This window comes from Sminthopsis crassicaudata, chromosome X (genome assembly GCF_048593235.1).
Source record: "Sminthopsis crassicaudata isolate SCR6 chromosome X, ASM4859323v1, whole genome shotgun sequence".
NCBI lineage: Eukaryota > Metazoa > Chordata > Mammalia > Dasyuromorphia > Dasyuridae > Sminthopsis > Sminthopsis crassicaudata.
Genome location: NC_133623.1, coordinates 27,486,653 through 27,507,135, shown reverse-complemented (window position 1 = coordinate 27,507,135; position 20,483 = coordinate 27,486,653). Strand labels below are relative to the sequence as shown.

General features: G+C 54.5%; 1 protein-coding gene across 5 annotated transcripts in view; it reads left to right on the top strand.

Annotated features, from left to right (window-relative positions):
• The window catches only part of PNMA6F (PNMA family member 6F), a 185,923-nt gene that overhangs the window by 163,879 nt on the left and 1,561 nt on the right, over positions 1-20,483 (top strand). Inside the window, exons 1-4 of one of the 5 annotated variants that reach the window (XM_074277016.1) lie at positions 7,640-7,681; positions 11,223-11,267; positions 13,493-14,485; positions 15,095-15,257. In XM_074277016.1, coding sequence (XP_074133117.1) covers positions 13,557-14,485; positions 15,095-15,101 — 936 coding nt within the window. In that variant the 5' untranslated portion in view covers positions 7,640-7,681; positions 11,223-11,267; positions 13,493-13,556 and the 3' untranslated portion in view covers positions 15,102-15,257. Of the gene's footprint in view, positions 1-7,639; positions 7,682-9,326; positions 9,369-11,222; positions 11,268-13,492; positions 14,486-15,094; positions 15,258-19,155; positions 19,238-20,483 lie in introns of those variants that run through there. The other 4 variants (XM_074277017.1, XM_074277020.1, XM_074277021.1 and 1 more) reach the window with 4 other exon arrangements.

Here is a 20,483-nt window from a genome sequence, read left to right as displayed (position 1 = left end):
TTCTCCTTTCCTTTCCTCTTCCCTTCCCCTCTCCATTTCCTTCCCTTTTCTTCCTTTCCCCTCCCTTCCCTTCCTCTCTTTGACTCTTTTTCTGCTCTCTTCCTCTCTCCCTCTCCCTGTTCCTCGCCTCATAACTTCTCAGACTTTTCCTTCAGTGTGAAAGAGGGCCAGACCTTTCCTATTTCAGGGCCTTGGTTTCCTACTCCTTAAAGCAAGGCAGCTTTCCTAGACTACCATATGAGACCCTCTGCAGCCCAACTCCACCATGCTCTGCCTCCCTCCCTTCTCTCCCCTCTTCCTTATTCACCCCTCCCTTCTCTCTTTCCTCTCTTCTTTCCCCTCTTCCCCACTTTTTATCTCTACCTTCCCCTCTTTCTGCCCTTCTTCTTTCCCTGTTCTTTGCCCCCTCCCTTGCCCCTTCCCCTTTCCCTCTCTCCCACTCTTTTCTTCTCCGTTCCCTCTCCCTTCCTTTCTGTTCCTCCTTTTCCCTCTCCCTTCCTCTCTCTTCCTGCCTTTCCCTCTTATTTCCTCTTTCTCTCTCCCTGCTTTTCACTCATTCCCTTCCATGGCTTTTCTATCAGTGTAAGAGAAGGCCAGTTTTTCCCACTCCCTGGGTCTCAGTTTCCCTCCTGGTAAAAAGAAATAGGTTCCTCTGTCCCCTGAGGGCCGGGATGTCTGCTGGCTTACAATCCTGCTGGGGGCAGAGCAGCACTCCAGGCCCTCTCTGGGCTGCACTCGCTCCCTGGGGGGCCCCTCTGTGCCGGCCTCTTCCTGGGCCCTCCCCTGCCCCTTCCCTTTATCCCCAGGGGGCAGAGCAGGCTCTTTCCTTTCTTCCCCTGAGGGATCACCAAGCAGGGAGGCTCTGAGGAGCTCCTGCCACAGGTAGGCCTCATTTCTCCTCCTCATCCAATAGGGTCCCAGGGACCAGGATGTGGGGATGAGCACACAAAATGGAGCCTCTGGGGATGTGGAAGCCTCCATGGAGGTGTTTTAGGTGGGTCTGAGTGCGAGGTGCCGCCTCGGGCCTCTGAGGCCTGGCCACACTTTGACCGAATGGCCATCTACTCCTTTGGCCAAGCAGGATTGGCGAGGGGAAGCTTCTAGAAAATGTTCGGGGGGGGGGCGTGTAGGATAATGGGATGTAATATGGTCATTATTTAAATGAAAGGTCACATAAATAACTGCCACTTGATGGGGGGGCTAAGGGCTCTGAGCTTAGGGAACCCAAGGAGGGGCAGGGGCTGAGTCAGGTCACTGTACAGAAGCTCATCTGGGTCTTGGTCTCCCCACAGCAGGACGTGGGGCACAGAGCCTCCCAGCTGGGTTTGTGCCGAGGTGCCTAGCACAGTGCCAGGCACATGGCAGGGGCTCCATGTACCAGATGCACCCAGTGCCTTTTTCAGGGCTTGGAGAACTGAGAAGCAGCCTAGACAGAACCCCGAGAGCCTCCTGCACCCTCCTCTGGAGTCCCAGGATCTGGGTTCAAATGTGGCCTCTGAGACTTCCCTCTGAAGCCATAAGCCAGGCAGGCCCCAGCCCCTTGCCTGGCCTCAGTTTGCTGCTCTGTAAAGGGAGGCAATTTTCCTAGTCTACCATGTGAGCCCCCCTCCAGCCCAACTTCACCTTGCTCTGCTGGGGGAAGAGCAGCCCCCCCCCCCGTCTTAATCTGAGCTCCTTTCCCCCAGCCCATGAGTTCCCTTGTCTCCTCTCTTCCCCTCTGTCCGAGCCCCTTCCTGGGCCCTTCCCTGCTCCATCCCTTTATCTTTAGGGGGCAGAGCAGGCTCCATCCTTTTTGCTCTTAGGGGAGCTCCAAGCAGGGAGTTTCTGAGGGGCTTCTGCCAGAAGTAGGCCTCGTTTTTCATTCCACGCCATCTTCTGAGCATGAGGGTCCAGGGCCTGGGATCTTGGGCAAAGCCAAAGAAGGAGCCCCTGGGGGCCCTGAAGCCACTGAGATTGCATTTTACCTGAAGATTGAGTGAGAGGTCCTGCCTGGGGCCTCTGAGGCCCAGGGGGGGCCTTTATCATCTAGCCCCTTGACCAAGCAGGATTGGGGAGGGGGGAATTTGTGAAGAGCCTTTGGCAGGGTCATGCTATTTAATATGACGTGATTTGATCATTATTTAATTGAATTGCCCCATCAATAATTGATGCTCGATGAAAGGGTTTAGGGCTCGGAGCTTAGGTGATTCATGGAGACACAGGTGGACGAGTTATATAACTGGTAAGAGGCCCATGCCGTAGCCCCATGGCAGAAGGAGCAGCACAGAGCCTCGTTCCCATCCGGGTTTGTATCCCCAGCCTTTGCTCGGAGCAAACACGTAGTAGGTACTTAATGCAACAGGTGCAACCATTATGTTTCCTAGAATAGGGGGAGCTAAGAAACAGGAATAAGAGATGGCTGGTTCCTTTTGTGGAGCTGGAGGCTGGAGATGCAAATTTGGCTTCTGATATTTATTTTCCTGTGAGCAAGGGGCAGTCCTTTCTCCTCCCCGGCCTCAGTTTCTTCCCCTCTGAAAGGAGGAGGCTTTCCTAGATGACTGTGTAAGGCTCCATCCAGTCATAACTCCGCCTTCTCCCTGCTGGGGGCAGAGCAGCACATCTGGCTCTCCCTCTGCTCTTCTCTCTCCCTGTGGCTGCCCCTCTGTCTTCCACCCTTTCTCTTTCTCTGCCCTTTCCTGTGCCCACCTTTTCATCCCTTTATCCCTAGAGGGCAGAGCAGATTTCTTCCTTTCTGTCATCAGAGGACCTCGAGGCAGGGAGTCTCTGAGGGCCTCCTGAAAAAGGTAGGCCATATTTCTCATCCTTCTCCATCCTCTGGGTGGGAGGGCCAAGATGCTTGGGTCTGGGGGGGCAGAGCTGGAAAAGGAGCTTCTAGGGGTACTGAAGCCATTATGGTTGTTTTTTATGCAGGGATTGAGTGAAAGCTGCTGCCTTAGAATTCGCAGGCCTGGCAAGGCCTCAACTCATATAGCCCCTTGGCCAACCAGGGCTGGGGAGGGGCTTCTGCAAGGCATTCAATGGGGATTATTTAACAGAACAGGATAGTATTCGAGATGATTAATTGTTATTGTATTTGATTGTTATATAAATGATATTTCATGAAAGGATGAGGGCTCTGCATCTAGGTGAATCATGGAAAAAGAGGTAGAAATGTTATTTATTGATTAATAAGGAAATAGATAAAAAGACCCCCGGATTAACTGGAGCTCAGGTAATAAGAGGAGAAGGGCTCGAAGCTGAGGGGAATGACCCTTTGTCTACTGCTGGCCAGGAGGGGGAGACCCTACCTGGCTGAGACAAGGTCCTTAGCTTCCTGCCAGCCCCCTGCCTGGCACTCTTATCACTTCCCCCCCCCAACCACCTGTCCCCCTTGGCTGGCTGACAACAGCCCCTTACCGTCTACCTGTTGGGCTCGCAGACTGCACGAGGGGGTCCTGCAGAGGATCCATCCGTCCAGAATCAGGACAGGAAGAGACAGGCTGATCATCCTGCACATCAGACCAAAAACAAACGTGTTGCCAGATCAAATGGGAATTCAGCCTTCTCGCATTCAGCTGGCAATACCTGGTTTTTCCTTTTACTAGAGAAAGGTACTGAGGAATGGTTTGGAAGGACTAGAGCTCCTTCCACAAGCTCTTTAGGCAATGACATGTTCATTGGATGGAATGTTTATTAAAAAGCCCCTACTGGGTGCATAGTCCCACGCTAGGAGCTAGAACTGGGGGTTGGGGGGCTGGATTGCTGAAAAAAATCTACCTGGTCCTCTAGCAAAATCCCCTTGCCCCAAATCCTCTGACTCATTCCAAAGAATTTGCTGTTTGAAACCAGCCTTGTTGGCAGCGGATATATTTGGGGGCATTGGCAGGAGGTTTTGGAGGTCTGAACTGGTGGTCACTCCTCTAGATCCCCTCTATTTAGCTTCCATCCCTTTCCATATTCCTTGAAAACAAATCAACACCTGGAAACATCTCTTGAAACCGGGGGTGTTAATTTTTTCTAACATTTATTTCTAGTGCAACTGTAAATTATTCCCATTCCTTCCCCCAGGCTCAGTTTCCTCCCCTGTAGAATGCAGAACCTGAGGGCTCCTGGGGCAAAGGGAGGATTTCTGGTCCCTCCCCATCCCTAGAAGTACCCCTCTTGAGAGAGGTAAATTTCCTTTGTCATCATCCTTCATCCTCTGGGGGGGGGCAGGACCCTAGTAGAAGAAGCTTCTGGGGATATTGAAGACACTATTGTGGTGTTTCATCCAGGGATTGAGTTCGAGGTGCTACCTCTGGCTTCTAAGGCTTGCTGATGCCTCAGCCCCCTGGCATCCAGATGCTGGTTAAGCCAGCAGTGTAGACAGGTTTCTACAGGGCATTCGATGGGAGAGGGTCATCTGATACCATGTGATGTAATGTGGTCATTATTTAATTTAATCATCACATACATAAATGATATTTGATGAAGAAGCTAGAGTTCCTGAGATGACACATAGAGGGGCAGGGAGGTGAGTTGGGTAATTGCACAGAGGTGCTTTTTGGCCTTGGTCTCCCCACAGCAAGAAGCGGGGCACAGTCACTCAATTCCAGCTCTATTTGTATTCTAGCCTTTGTATTTGTGCCTAGCTCAGTACCACACAAACAGTGGATACATAACATGAAGTGGCATCCAGGTGTTATTCAGGACATATTGACCTAGGAAACAGAGCGTCCTGGGACCCTAATCTGGAGTCCAAGGATCCGGCTTCAAATTTGGGTTTGGAGTTGTCTATCAGTGTGAGAGAGGGCCAGTCCTTCCCACTCTCTGGGCCTCACTTTCCATTTCTGCAAAAAGGAGTAAATGACTTCCTGGGGTCCCCTTTGAGCCAGGATCTTTGCTAGTCTTCTGATGCTGCTGGAGGCAGAGCAGTACCCCAGGACCTCTCTGGGCTGCACTCCATCCCTGGAGGGCCCCTCTGTGCCAGGCCCTTCCTGGGCCCTCCCCTGCCCCTTCCCTTTCCCTTCCCCCTCCCAGGGGGCAGAGCAGGCTCGTTCCTTTCTTCCCCTGAGGGATCACCAAGCAGGGAGGCTCTGAGGAGCTCCTGCCACAGGTAGGCCTCATTTCTCCTCCTCATCCAATAGGGTCCCTGGGACCAGGATGTGGGGATGAGTACACAAAATGGAGCTTAGCTTTTGGGGTATATGGGTCACCAAGGCGGGCATTTAGGTGGGTCTGAGAGCAAGGTCCCTTCTTTTGCCCCTCTACTCTAACCCTCCCTCTTCTTTCTCCCTTCCCCTCTCTTCCCATTACAACTACCCTCTCCCTTCCCTTCCCACTTACTCTGCCCCATTTCCTTCTCTTGTCTTTCCATCTTCCCCCTTCCATTCCCCTTTCCCTCTTCTCCCCCTCCTTTTTTTCCTTCCTCTTCCTTTCCCCTTTACCTTTCTTTCTTCCTGTTCCCTTCCCCTCATGCTTCATCTCTCCCCCTTCCTTCCTCTCTCTTGGTTCTACCTGCCATCTTCTCCTCCTTTGCTCTCCTCTTTCCTTCCCTTCTCCATTTCCTCCCGTTTTCTCCCTTTCCCCTTTCTTCCCTTCCTCTCTGTGACTTTTTCCCCCCTCCCTCTCTCCCTTTCCCTGCTTCTCGCCCAATCCCTTAACATATTTTTCCATCAGTGTGAGAGAGGGCCAGTCTTTCCCACTCACTGGGCCTCAGTTTCCCACCTGGTAAAAAGAAATAGATAGGTTCCTGTGTCCCCTGAGGGTCGGGAAGTCTGCTAGTCTTACGATCCTGCTGGGGGCAGAGCAGCACCCAAGGTCCTCTCTGGGCTGCACTCCCTCCCTGGGGGGCCCCTCTGTGCCGGCCCCTTCCTGGGCCCTCCCCTGCCCCTTCCCTTTATCCCCAGGGGGCAGAGCAGGCTCTTTCCTTTCTTCCCCTGAGGGATCACCAAGCAGGGAGGCTCTGAGGAGCTCCTGCCACAGGTAGGCCTCATTTCTCCTCCTCATCCAATAGGGTCCCAGGGACCAGGATGTGGGGATGAGCACACAAAATGGAGCTTTTGGGGTATATGGGTCACCAAGGCGGGCATTTTAGGCGGGTCTGAAAGCAAGGTCCCTTCTTTTCCCCCTCTGTTCTACCCCTCCCTCTTATTCCCCTTCCTTTCTCACTTCCCCTCTCTTCCCATTCCATCTACCTTCTCCCTTCCCTTCTCACTTGCTGTGCCCCATTTCCTTCCCTTCTCTTTTCATCTTTCCCCCTCCATTCCCCTTTCCCTGTTCTCCCCCTGCTTTTCTTCCTTCCTCTTGCCTTTCACTGTCCCTTTCTTCCTGTTCCCTCATGCTTCATCTCTCCCCCTTCCTTCCCCTATCTTCATTCTTCCTCCCATCTTCACTCTCTTTTTCTCCTCCATCCTTCCCTTATTTCCTCCCTTTTTCTCCCTTTTCCCTTTCCCTGCTTCTCTCTCAATCCCTTCACATACTTTTCTATCAGTGTGACAGAGGGCCAGTCTTTCCCACTCACTGGGCCTCAGTTTCCCGCTTGGTAAAAAGAAATAGATGGGTTCCTGTGTCCCCTGAGGGTCAGGAAGTCTGCTAGTCTTACAATCCTGCTGGGGGCAGAGCAGCACCTAAGGTCCTCTCTGGGCTGCACTCCTTCCTTGGGGGGCCTCTGTGAGCCGGCCTCTTCCTGGGCCCTCCCCTGTCCCTTCCCTTTATCCCCAGGGGGCAGAGCAGGTTCTTTCCTTTCTTCCCCTGAGGGATCACCAAGCAGGGAGGCTCTGAGGAGCTCCTGCCACAGGTAGGCCTCATTTCTCCTCTTCATCCAATAGGGTCCCTGGGACTAGGATGTGGGGATGAGCACACAAAATGGAGCTTTTGGGGTATATGGGTCACCAAGGCGGGCATTTTAGGTGGGTCTGAGAGCAAGGTCCCTTCTTTTGCCCCTCTACTCTGACCCTCCCTCTTCTTCCTCTTCCTTTCTCCCTTCCCCTCTCTTCCCATTCCAACTACTGTTTCCCTTCCCTTCCCACATACTCTGCCTCATTTCCATCCCTTCTCTTTTTATCTTTCCCCCTCCATTCCCCTTTCCCCCTTCTTCCAGTCCTTTTTTTTTCTTCCTCTTCCTTTCCCCTTTACCTTTCTTTCTTCCTGCTCCCTTTCCCTCATGCTTCATCTCTCCCCCTTCCTTACTATCCCTTTTTTCTTCCTCCCATCTTCTCTCTCTTTTTTCTCTTCCCTCCTTCCCCTCTCCATTTCCTCCCATTTTCTCCCTTTCCTCCCTTCCTCTCTATGATTTTTTCCCCCTCCCTCTCTCCCTTTCCCTGCTTCTCGCCCAATCCCTTCACATATTTTTCTGTCAGTGTAAGAGAGGGCCACTCTTTCCCACTCACTGGGCCTCAGTTTCCCGCCTGGTAAAAAGAAATAGGTAGATAATTATAAAATTAATAAAAATAAAAGAAAAGAGGAAAAAAAAAGAAATAGATAGGTTCCTGTGTCCCCTGAGGGCCGGGATGTCTGCTAGTCTTATGATCCTGCTGGGGGCAGAGCAGCACCCAAGGTCCTCTCTGGGCTGCACTCCCTCCCTGGGGGGCCCCTCTGTGCCGGCCTCTTCCTGGGCCCTCACTTGCCCCTTCCCTTTATCCCCAGGGGGCAGAGCAGGCTCTTTCCTTTCTTCCCCTGAGGGATCACCAAGCAGGGAGGCTCTGAGGAGCTCCTGCCACAGGTAGGCCTCATTTCTCCTCCTCATCCAATAGGGTCCCAGGGACCAGGATGTGGGGATGAGCACACAAAATGGAGCTTTTGGGGTATATGGGTCACCAAGGCAGGCATTTTTGGGGGGTCTAAGAATAAGGTCCCTTCTTTCTCCCCTCTGTTCTACCCCTCCCTCTTATTCCCCTTCCTTTCTCCCTTACCCTCTTTTCCCATTCCATCTACCTTCTCCCTTCCCTTCTCACTTGCTGTGCCCCATTTCCTTTCCTTCTCTTTTCATCTTTCCCCCTCCATTCCCCTTTCCCTCTTCTCCCCCTCCTTTTTTTCCTTCCTCTTCCTTTGCCCTTTATCTTTCTTTCTTCCTGTTCCCTTCCCCTCATGCTTCGTCTCTCCCCCTTCCTTCCTCTCTCTTGCTTCTTCCTGCCATCTTCTCTCTCCTTTGCTCTCCTCCTTCCTTCCCCTCGCCATTTCGTCCCTTTCCCCTTTCTTCCCTTCCTCTCTGTGACTTTTTTTCCCCCTCCCTGTCTCTCTTTCCCTGCTTCTCGCCCAATCCCTTCACATACTTTTCCATCAGTGTGAGAGAGGGCCAGTCTTTCCCATTCACTGGGCCTCAGTTTCCCACCTGGTAAAAAGAAATAGATAGGTTCCTGTGTCCCCTGAGGGCCGGGATGTCTGCTAGTCTTACAATCCTGCTGGGGGCAGAGCAGCACCCAAGGTCCTCTCTGGGCTGCACTCCCTCCCTGGGGGGCCCCTGTGAGCCGGCCTCTTCCTGGGCTCTCCCCTGTCCCTTCCCTTTATCCCCAGGGGGCAGAGCAGGCTCTTTCCTTTCTTCCCCTGAGGGATCACCAAGTAGGGAGGCTCTGAGGAGCTCCTGCCACAGGTAGGCCTCATTTCTCCTCTTCATCCAATAGGGTCCCTGGGACTAGGATGTGGGGATGAGCACACAAAATGGAGCTTTTGGGGTATATGGGTCACCAAGGCGGGCATTTTAGGCGGGTCTGAAAGCAAGGTCCCGTCTTTTCCCCCTCTGTTCTACCCCTCCCTCTTATTCCCCTTCCTTTCTCACTTCCCCACTCTTCCCATTCCATCTACCTTCTCCCTTCCCTTCTCACTTGCTGTGCCCCATTTCCTTCCCTTCTCTTTTCATCTTTCCCCCTCCAATCCCCTTTCCCTGTTCTCCCCCTGCTTTTCTTCCTTCCTCTTGCCTTTCACTGTCCCTTTCTTCCTGTTCCCTTTCCCTCATGCTTCATCTCTCCCCCTTCCTTCCCCTATCTTCATTCTTCCTCCCATCTTCACTCTCTTTTTCTCCTCCATCCTTCCCTTATTTCCTCCCTTTTTCTCCCTTTTCCCTTTCCCTGCTTCTCTCTCAATCCCTTCACATACTTTTCTATCAGTGTGACAGAGGGCCAGTCTTTCCCACTCACTGGGCCTCAGTTTCCCGCTTGGTAAAAAGAAATAGATGGGTTCCTGTGTCCCCTGAGGGTCAGGAAGTCTGCTAGTCTTACAATCCTGCTGGGGGCAGAGCAGCACCCAAGGTCCTCTCTGGGCTGCACTCCTTCCTTGGGGGGCCCCTGTGAGCCGGCCTCTTCCTGGGCCCTCCCCTGTCCCTTCCCTTTATCCCCAGGGGACAGAGCAGGCTCTTTCCTTTCTTCCCCTGAGGGATCACCAAGTAGGGAGGCTCTGAGGAGCTCCTGCCACAGGTAGGCCTCATTTCTCCTCTTCATCCAATAGGGTCCCTGGGACTAGGATGTGGGGATGAGCACACAAAATGGAGCTTTTGGGGTATATGGGTCACCAAGGCGGGCATTTTAGGCGGGTCTGAGAGCAAGGTCCCTTCTTTTGCCCCTCTACTCTGACCCTCCCTCTTCTTCCTCTTCCTTTCTCCCTTCCCCTCTCTTCCCATTCCAACTACTGTTTCCCTTCCCTTCCCACATACTCTGCCTCATTTCCATCCCTTCTCTTTTCATCTTTCCCCCTCCATTCCCCTTTCCCCCTTCTCCCCGTCCTTTTTTTTCTTCCTCTTCCCTTTACCTTTCTTTCTTCCTGCTCCCTTTCCCTCATGCTTCATCTCTCCCCCTTCCTTACTATCCCTTTTTTCTTCCTCCCATCTTCTCTTTTTTCTCTTTCCTCCTTCCTTTCTCTATTTCCTCCCGTTTTCTCCCTTTCCCCTTTCTTCCCTTCCTCTCTGTGACTTTTTCCCCCCTCCCTCTCTCCTTTTCCCTGCTTCTCGCCCAATCCCTTCACATACTTTTCTATCAGTGTGAGAGAGGGCCAGTCTTTCCCTCACACTGGGCCTCAGTTTCCCACTTGGTAAAAAGGAATAGATGTGTTCCTGTGTCCCCTGAGGGCCCGATCTCTGCTAGTCTTATGATCCTGCTGGAGGCAGAGCAGCACCTAAGATCCTCTCTGGGCTGCACTCCCTCCCTGGGGGGCTATTCTGTGCCGGCCCCTTCCTGGGCCCTCCCTTGCCCCTTCCCTTTAATCCCCAAGGGGCAGAGAAGGCTCTTTCCTTTCTTCCCCTGAGGGATCACCAAGCAGGGAGGCTCTGAGTTGCTCCTGCCACAGGTAGGCCTCATTTCTCCTCCTCATCCAATAGCTACACTCGCCCCTCTTTGCCAGCCCCTTCCTGGGCCTTCCCTTGCCCCATCCCTTTATCCCCTTCTCTTCTCCTTCTTCCTTTCCTTCTCCCCTCCCTTCCCTTCTCCCTGTCTTCCTTTCCCTTCCCCTTTCCTTTGCCTTTCCCTTCCTCTCTTCCTTCCTCTCCCTGCTCCCCATCCCTTCTATGACTTCTCTATCTGTGTGAGAGAGGGCTAGACCTTTCCTATTGCTGGGCCTCAGTTACCTACTCTGTAACAGAAGGCTACTCTGCAACCACTTACTGCTGGTGTATGGCTGACCAGAGCCCCTAAAAATGCCATCTCCCTGCTGGGCCTGTAGCTTTTTGGATGTGCCCTGGGAGGGCCCAGCTGCCCAGGGCCAGGGGGCGAAGGGCCAGGCTGATTGTCCCACTCATTACGGCAAACCCCCCGCTGCCCTCCATCTAACCAGTGCCAGACAGACAGAACACTGAACGCAGAAGCGGGAAATCTGGGTCCTGGCCCTAGTCCTGCAGTGGGAGAAGCGCATTAGAATAAGGAGAATGTTGGGCCTCTCTGGGCCTCAGTTTCCCCTTGTAGAAAAGGAATGCGTAGGAGCTCCAAGAATCCATGACTTAGATGGGTGGGCTACTGGGAGGCGAGAATTAGAACCATTCAGCCCTCCCCAGGAGGTGGGTTTTGTTTCCTCCCCCGAGGCGAGGCGGAACCCCCCCCCCCCCAGCTGAAGGTAAGCTCCCTGAGGGCCAGAGCAGGTCAGTTCTTCTCTGGCTCAGCCTGGTGCCCAGCCCAGAGTGGCACCCCCCGCCTGGCGGTCTGGCCTTCAGCTGGGAGGGTGTGACTCTGGCCATGGGCCCCTCGGGGTTCTCCTGGACTGGGAAGCTCTGGGGAGGCCCTGGCAGGGGCGCTTCCGGTTTGGCACAAACCCCCTTGCTGATCCCACGTCTGTTTTTGTTCCAGGTTTGTTCGAGACGATAAAGCTTAGCCTGGGAGAAGACTCCAAAGGCAAGTTACCCTGGACGTGGTGGGGGCAAGAGCTGGGGGCAAGAGCTGGGCCCCAGCCATTGGGGGCTGAAGCCATTCAGTGGCCACCCCCTGTCAGCCTTCCTCCTCTCCCTCCCTCTCCCCAGGGTGTGGCCCGGGGAGCTCCGATTCCCTTTGGGTGGCTGACCTTGGCCCCGAGGCAGCAGGAGAATCTCCCTCTAAGCCCAGCCCCGGCCCCCCCTGCCCATTGCCTCTGCAGGGGCTCAGTCAGCACCTGAGGGAAAGGGTTCAGATGAAGCAGGGTGGGTGCTCTCGCTACATAGGGATGGCTTCCATGAGGCCGCCTTAGCCTTTTGAGGGCTCACGTACCCCAAGACCAGGCTGGCGAGCCCCACGGAACCCCATCTCAGACCAGTTGTTGCTTTTCACTCACAGAGGGAGGAAGTGCAAAATTGCTCTCAGGACATCCATCCCAAAGCATCAGGTTATCCAGCCTCCCCTTTGTCAACTTTTCCTTTCTCAGGCCAAGGGAAAGGGAAGGAAACGAGCTCTTAGGCACACCATGGCCAGGCCTGGGGAGAGCAAGTCCTGTACCAAGATCTCTTTTGCCTTTGCTCCTCTGATCCCCATTTTACATTTTACAAACTGAGGCAGGCGGGGAAATGGCCCATCTAGGCTCCCACGGCTAGGAAGTGTCTGAGAGCAGCTCTGAACTCTGGTCTTCCTTGGCTGAAATGGCGGCGTTTCAGAAGGCAGAGCATGTGTGTTTAAGTAGGTGGCGCCCGCGTGGCCCTTCCAGGCCCTTTGCACATTTTCCTTCCCCAGCTGGGAGGCTAAAGGGACCCGGCTGTTCGTTTCTGCTGACTCCCAGCATCCCCCTTCCCTCCCCTAATGGAAACAGCGCCTCGTCTAGCCATTTGGGACGGAGCACTGCTCCAAGCCTGCTCTGTGAGCGGGCACACTAAGGTTCATTTTAGATGACGTTCTCGTCCCCCCCCCCATTAGTCATCACCCTCCCTCTCCCAGTACAAGCCCTGGCTTACATGGAAGCTCCAATCCCCACATTGGGGGGGTCTTGCCTCGGGCAAGCTACTGCCTCTTGGGATGCCCCCAGGCCAGGGCCTCAACCTCCAATAGAAAGGGCTCCCTGTGCCCGGAATCTTAAGCGAGCACAGAGGAACATCATCCACCTTGCGGTCTCTTTGCTTATTCGGCTCCAGGGTTCCCAGTCAGTCTGGTTTGGGACTCCCCTGCTCAGGGACTGGGCTCCCTCTGCTCTAAGCGCATCTCCTTGGGGAGAAAGTGCCCGCCGCCTAAGGGAGGAGTCACAGAAGGACCCCCTCACCCAGGACCCCCTAAGGCAAGGGAATCATAGCTCCGGTCCCTAACGCAGCCTGCCCCCAAGCTTTCATGGCTTTCTCTGAAAAGCTCCTCTTCCCTCCAGCTCTGGCCTTCCCTGGGGGAGGTGGGGGAGGTGGGGGCGGCCTTCCTGACCCGGCCCCTTGGTGCTGGGGGCTGCCCAGTGTCATCCCCGGGAGACCACCTGCCCCTCTGCCACCCCGGGGCTGTGGTTTCAGCAGGAGGGAAGGCAGGGTGGTCTCAGGGAAGGCTTTCTCCCCAGCCCCCCTTAGTCCTAGGGAAAGCTTGGTTTCCTCAGCTCAGCTCTTAAGTGTGTGTGTGTGGGGGGTTAAAAACGTCGCTTGAATAGGTCAAGGATGGAAGGGAGTCTGTAGGTCACAGAGAGGGGTTTCCAGAAGGCCAGGGGTGATGGGCCAGATGGTGGTCTAGGAGGGCTGGAGGAAGAGCAGCAGCAGTGGCAGCAGCAGGCTGGCTCTTTCCATCCAGAGCGGGGAGAATGGATGTTCCCAACTGGGGGAGGCAGGCACACAGAAAGCAAGAGGAGAGTGGCAGGGAGGCCAGGGGAGTCCGTTCAGGACTTAGTGCCAGCTGCTGTGATGGTCCTGGTAAGTCCTTGGAAGCCAGATGAGGGAATGAGAATTGGGAAGGAGGGAAAGAAGCAGCAAAGGGAGAGAGGAGATGGGGCCTGAGCCAGGCCTAGCTCAACTTTTCAGCCTGGTTCTCCCCCGCCTCGCTGTCTCCCTTTGGGGAGGTACTCAAGGACCCCTCTTTACATAGACCCACGCCGAGACCCGTGAGCTTTCTCGGTTCCTGAATGCCATGTCCCTCCACAGCAGCAAACATACACACGCTTCTAGTGACTCTATGTGCATGCTATCCTTCCCAAGGTCCCACAGCCTACTTCCAAGCCTGCTGAGGCAGCAAGAGAAGCTGCCTTTCCACTGAGCGAAAATGTTTACCAGGGGTAAAACATCCAAGAAGAAGGAGGAGGTTGAGAGTAAATCAGTGGGTGCCACCAAGAAGGAGCAGAAGGCAGCCAAGAAGCAGGCGAAACCAGAGCCTCAGATAAAAGTTGAAGCTAAGAAGGAAGAAGAGCAGAAGAAACCTGTCCAGAATGAAGAAGCCAAGAATGGCGCTGCTGCTGATCCCACCACCACCACTGTCCGCCGGCGCCGTGGCCGCCCCCGTGGTTCCACCAAAAAGCGTGATGGCCAAGCTGGGTCCCAGGGCCAAGCTGGTTCCCAGGGCCAAACCGGGTCCCAGGGCCAAGCCGCGTCCCAGGGCCAAACCGGGTCTCAGGGCCAAGCCGCATCCCAGGGCCAAGCCGCGTCCCAGGGCCCAGCTGGGTCCCAGGGCCAGGCCAAGTCCCAGGGCCAGGCCAAGTCCCAGGGCCAGGCCAAGTCCCAGGGCCAGGCCAAGTCCCAAGCCCAAACCAGGTCCCAAACCCAAACCAGGTCTCAAACCCAAACCAGGTCCCAAGGCCAAACCAGGTCCCAAGGCCAAACCAGGTCCCAAGGCCAAACCAGGTCCCATGGCAGAGGTGGTCCCCGCGGCCAGGCTCGCCAGGAGGGCGCTGCTGGCTTGGGCACCAGTTCTGGCTCCCAGAGCCAAAGTGGCCCACAATTTGCTCAACCATCTGTGAAGCTTCCACGGGGGAAGAAAGGGGTGTACAAGTACGACAATAAAGGAAGGCTGACCCTGAATGGCGAAGACCTCTGCGACTGCCTGGATACCGATTGCCTGGGATGTTTCTACCCATGCCCTGAGTGCCATTCCACCAAGTGTGGGCCCACCTGCCGCCGCAACCGCAAGTGGATTTATGAGGCCATTACCGAGGAGGGTGGAGAAGTGGTCAGGACCTTCCCTTTTCCTCATGCTAAGTAAGTCCTGAGCCCCACGTGGCTGAGTGTCCATGTTTCCATGTGTCTCTGTGTGTCTCTGTGTGCATTTCTTTCTTTTTCCAGGGTGAGCTTCCCTATCTGGACAAGGAGCTGAGTTAGTGACCCAGACTCCTGCTGCTTCCCAGCAGCACTGCCATGAGAGCACCAGCACAGCTGGCTCCCCCTCTCCTCTCAAAAGCCTTTTCTTTAGGCCCAGATGTAGGGAAAAAACCAAAGGCCTTCCAGCCGTAGGGGACCCCAAGGGGCCATCTTCCTGCAGATTTTCTACAGGCTTCTCTCCCAAAGGTGCCTTTTGGGGACTAGTGGCACGGGGCTGCGGCGTTGCTCCTTCAAGCCTCAGGTGGCACTAGATCAGGCCAGAATTCTCCAGGTCCCTAAAGCCCTCTTGCCTGATTCAATCAGTGCTAGGGTTACGACCACAACCACAAAGAACAAAGATGAAACGTTCTTTCTGCCATTTGTTTGTATTTGTTGTCACGTATTCATGGTCATGGAGTTGTCTGTCATACGTTGTGTATTTGGTGTTTACCATGTGGTGATATAGTTGCATGCCCTGACATCTTTTTTATTTTTTTTACTCTGTTGCAGGTATTAAAGGAGTCAGAATTTTCCTGTGACTCTTCCTCAGAGTCTCTCTTCTGCAGTTTATAAAATGGAAAAAAAAATATATATAGATAGATATATATACACATATATATTTAAAATAGTTTTAAAATTCCATAACAGAAGAATATATATTGTTAAGTTGACAGCATATAAAAAAGAATAAAAAAATTTGTGAAGTTAACACCTTGTCACATTCATTGCAGCGCAACAAGTAGTAAGGATGCAAGTTGTCTGTGCCAGGCCTTGTGTTCAATGGTGGGGATCCCAGGGTAATGCTCAAGCAGCGCCTGCCCTCAGGAGCTTCCTTCCAGCTCATGTTGGCACCTGGCACATGGAGAAGGGCCTTTGAGCAGTGGGCCTCCAGATGGGCCTGTCCTGTGGCTGAGCAAGCCCAGATGCACCCCTCTGTTGTTAGAGACTGCTGGACTCTTACCTCGTCCCCCAGGGCAACACACACACACTCTCTTCTCTCTCTCTTCTCTCTCTCTCTCTCTCTCTCTCTCTCTCTCTCTCTCTCTCTCTCTCTCTCTCTCTCGGGAAAGGGGGCTGAGGACCCACAAGAAGAACAGAGGAGGGGCCACACAGGAGGAAAACAGGATGGGAAAGGGCCTGCAGCCAGGTCTCAGGAGCATGAGGACATCCAGCCTGGAGGAGGGAAGGCTTTGGCAGGGGAGCCTGCTCGCCCTCCTCGAGGCGAGGGTCAGCAGCCCTCATTGGAGGGTTGACTTGTGAGAGAGGGCCAGAAGCGGGCATGATGACTGGGCATTGCGGGGGGGAGGGGGGATTTGGCTTCCATGGAATGGAAAGGGCCGTCCTGGACCTGGAGAGTTTCTGCTCAGGGTGCAGGGTGGGATGCGTGCTATATGCTTGGAGGCAGAGGCACTTCTTCAAACGCTTTCCTCAGTTACTAAACACAAACTTCTCCATGTGTGTGACATGACATTTATCTGGCAAATGGAGCAAAGTATGAACAGCAGCCCTCTCTCAGAAGGAACCAGTAACCTACTTCCTAGAAGTCCTGGTAAGCATCTTTGATACTGGTGGTAATGGCAAGGTGCCCTCTGCCCAGACGGAGGCCACGTGTCTCCCTCTGAGGTGGGGGTTTGGCGAGTCTCCCTAAATCTGTACTGCCAACACTGGCTGCCGGGGGCTCAGGTGTGGGAAAAGCACCAGTGTGTCCCAGACTGGCCCCAGAAGCAGGCCATGGCCCCGGAAGGAGGCTCCTGGGGGAGCCTTTGGGGCCTTCACCCAGTTCCATCCATGCATGCCCTATTTCTTTCTACATACATCCCTGGAGCGGGCATCTGTCACCCAAGCCAACAATAAAGCATCACCTTTATCGTCGTCGTTCTTTCTGCGGCCGGCCGTCCTATCGGAACCTCTCCCCACTCGTCTGTTGGACACATGCTGTCTGTCCTCTTGCAGATTTCTGACACGCGAGTGATTATCTCGTGTTGAAAAAGAGCTTCCTCCAAACCACTCGGTCACACACAGGCTTCCAATCAGATGCGCCTGGTGAGGCTACATTGGCAAACTTCTCCCTCCTACTTCATAAGGGAGGGCAACTTCTCCCCGCCCAGGAGCTAGACGGCCATTTGTCAGGGACCTTATCCTCTCCTGGGCTGGGCCGGACTAGGCCGCATGGCCCTTTCTTTCACTCCTCAGAGTCCATGATTCATTGGGAAGAGGGAGAGCAGCGTCCGTGGTAACGAAAACCCGGGATGGAGGCTGCAGAAATCCAAGAGAAAGGGGAGCTCCTCCGATCCCTCCGATCTCTTCTGGTACGCAGCCGTCGCAATGCAATGCTGCGACTCGGAGGCCTTCGCCAGAGCCAGACGAGTCACTGATTAAGGACGACCAGTTTTTATTACGGGCACATTTTCTCTCATCCAAGTGAATGTTGGACAGTGGAAAGGATGCCTGTAGGAGGAAATCGGAGGGGAAGGCGGAGGAGGCAGCACAGTGTACCTATACAATGGTGGCCCGAAGGAGAAGCCTCTTGTCGGCTTTGGCGTCCGCAGCTCTGGTCGCTCCTGACTGGGTGGGGGACAAGTAGGGCCCTGGCTTAACAAGTGAGGCGGCACTCCGGTAGTGCCCACCGCCAGACAACGGACCCGATAGCTGCCCTGCCCAACCCTTCCCCAGTCTGATGGGCTGTACCCCGGAACCGGGAAGCATCAGTTGGGGAGCGGCGGGCCGAGAATCGGGAGAATCTGGCGTCTCCGAGGCCGAGGGAGGAAGGGATGCTCCGGGGCGTCCGCGGCTGCTGAGGCGTCCCCGGGAGGAGGGCCGAGAGGAAGGCCGTTTTACGGGGATGGGAAAAGGATGGAGACACGGCCAAAGTGTTCACTCATCTCTTTCCAGGGTGGATAGTTCCTTGCTTGTGGGGCAAGAGGGGAGCGATGAGTATTGGACGCATAGGGATGCGGGGAAGGGGCGACAGGGACAACACGAGATTCTTGTCATTGACATAATTTAACTAGAAATTATGTTGAGACATTGTAGGTGCTTCTTAAGGACTTTCTGATTGACCATAGAAAAGATGGAATTGATTGATTACAGAAGAGAAGACACAATTATAAAGTTTTGTCAGCTGAAAAAGTAAAATCCTGTTTAAAAATCCTGGCATTTTACATCCAGAAGGGCCCCGACTTTAAAGAAAGGTTCTCACTTGAAAGGAGAGGAAACTGAGGCTCAAAGAAAGGTCAGTCTGCTGCCCAATGTCACCAGTTTCCTGCTCTGTAACAGAGACAGCTTTCCTAGACCAATATGTGAGGCCCCTTCCAGCCCAACTGCACCTTGTTCCTGCTGGGGGCAGAGCAGCACCCATGGCTCGCTCTGAGAGTCCTCTCCCCCTCCCCACCATGGGAGCCCCTCTGCCCCTCCCTTTCCCTCTCTCTGCCCCTTCCGGTGCCCTAGGGGGCCAAGCAGCCCCAATCATTTGCTTCCTGTGTCATCAGAGGTCCCTGAGGTGTTGAGTTCCTGAGGACCCCTGAGCCTGAGTGGGGAAGGGAGAGAGGAGGGGTGGAGGAAGTGGAGGAAAAGAAGGGGAAGGGGAGAGAGAGGGACAGAGGGAGAAGAAGTAGGGGCCCCGGTCTTGGCCCCCTCCACGCTCTGAGGGAAAATGGCGGATGGTTTGGAGGCGGAGGGTCTGGGAGGGGGAAGGGAGCCAAGCTCAGCAAGGTTCCTGAGGGCCCTGAGGCCCCTTTGGAGAGGAGGCCTCATCTGGGGTGGGGGGCTCATGTGGGTGGACGCGTACCCATGCACGGCCCCCCAGTCCCCTCCCCACCTCTTGGCTGAGGAGTGTTTGGTCCAGTGCCAGCTGGGGCGCGGCATTTGAAGTGGAAGTGCTATGCTATAAGGTGCTCATGCTCCATCTTAGACCCTCCAACTCCCCAGGGGGCCATAGTGTGTGGTGCTGCATGTGACGTCATCGCCTGTGGGGATGCGGTACAAGGAATCATAGTTCTGAGCTAGCGGTCTGAAGGAGACTCGGATCCAGAAGTTATTACTTAATGAGGAGCCCGGATAATCCCGGGGCTCAGGAAGATAAGCAGGAAATAGGTCGAGTGGCAGGCCAGCAGGTGACCCGCAGGGGAGATGTGTGTTCTCCAGGAGCCCCCCCAACCCCCCATCCCCTCCGCCCCCAGTATCCAGCACGGGGCCATCCGGGCCATCCGTCCGGGCAGGATTTGGCCACGTCTACCCATGGTGAACACCCCCTGGCAGGGAACGCTCCTTGTCCTGCCCGTCCCTGCCACCTGTCTGAGTCACGGCTCACATGGCCTCATTTGGAAACCTGGCCAGGAGCAGGCCCAGGTGCCCAGCCTTCCGGAACCGGCGCCCCCACCGGGATCCCGGCGATCGGGGGAGATGTCTGGACCCAAACGGGGGTGGGGTGGGGGGTGGGGGTGCCCGTGTACAGACGGCAAAGCTCCACTAACTTGCGGGAAGCGTGGCCCCAGCAGCCCAGTCTACTTCCTTGCCCCCACCTTCCCCTCCCATTCTTGCATTTCTGAGTCAAAATTCTGTTTGGCACCTAGGTCCTGGTGAAGGCCCATCCCTCCTTCCCACCCACAGAGGCCTCTTTCCGGATCATCACCTGCCCATCAAGTGGCCTCTTCTGTAAGTATAACAGTGAGGAACAGCACCCGGGGACTCGTGACTGCTCTCTGTAAGTCCCTATCCTCGGCCCCCAACTTCTTGCACCAAAACCCCAAGGATTTCTTCTTTGATTTACTTGGGTCAATACTCTGCGCTCTTAGTAGACAAGTGTGCAGGCACAGGAGCACGCCACCATTTCCCTTCCTTTCTGCTTGCACACAAATCCCCAGGTCTACTTGTGGCTACATACAGACTGTCCTCAAGGTGGTACTCGGTGCAGTCAGCTTGAATCACTTCAGCTACATAAACTCTATCCCTGTGTCACCACTAAGGAGCTCTGGGAGGTGGTGGATTCTTGTCCATTTCCACCTTCCCCTGGTGCTCTAGCTCCCCAGGACAATATTTTGGGATTATTTCTTGCGTTGTCGAGTCAAGGTTCTTTTTTTGGTCACAACTTTTGGGCAATCCTATGATTCTTGTATTTTCTCTTCTAAGTCTCTTATTTGATTTTTCAATGTTTTTTCTATAAATTCTCTCCCGGCAGTGAGCTATTTAACATCCCTCTTAGAGGTAGAAGAAGCATTTTTTTTTTCAACTTCCATGTCCTCCCCAAAAGAGGAGCCCCGGTCTTCCCTGTTCCCATATTAAGTTTCTACGGTTAGGGGCCTTTCTTTTTTTTTTGCTGATTCATTTCTTTAAATGAGAAATATTAGTGTAAGCAGCACTCATCATGGAGGGGGGGACTGCGCCTCTGGCTTCCCTTCAGCTCTTTCCTGTGACCTGGACCCCCCCCCCCCCCCTTACAAATGCCCACAGCCAGCAGCGTCCCCAGGCGCTCTGGCTCTGCACTCACCTGCAGCGCCGCTTCCTTCTCCCCGGGCCAGGTCTCCGCAGCACAGCTGGGCCTGCCATTCCCGATCAGCCGAGGCTCCCTTGGTTTTCCCGGACTCCAGCTACCCGGTAGTCGGCAGGCGCAGAGGGGAAGGTGTGGGTGACTCCGGTGGAGGCTCCAGCCACACCCTCAGTTAGCCTCCGGTGGCCGTTTTTTTTTTTTTGCGGAGCTAGCCCGGAGGTGTTTGCACTTCTCTCCAGGGAATCCTGGGCCTGCATTTTTCTTCCGACTCTCTTCTGTCCCAGGTGTCCTTAATTTTTCCCCATCTCTGTTAACCCTGAGGGTAAATTCGTTCTCTTCCTGGGGGAAATCTGGACAGTTTGCGATTTACTGACCTACCCGCCACCTTCCCAGAATCCTCCCAACATCGGATGT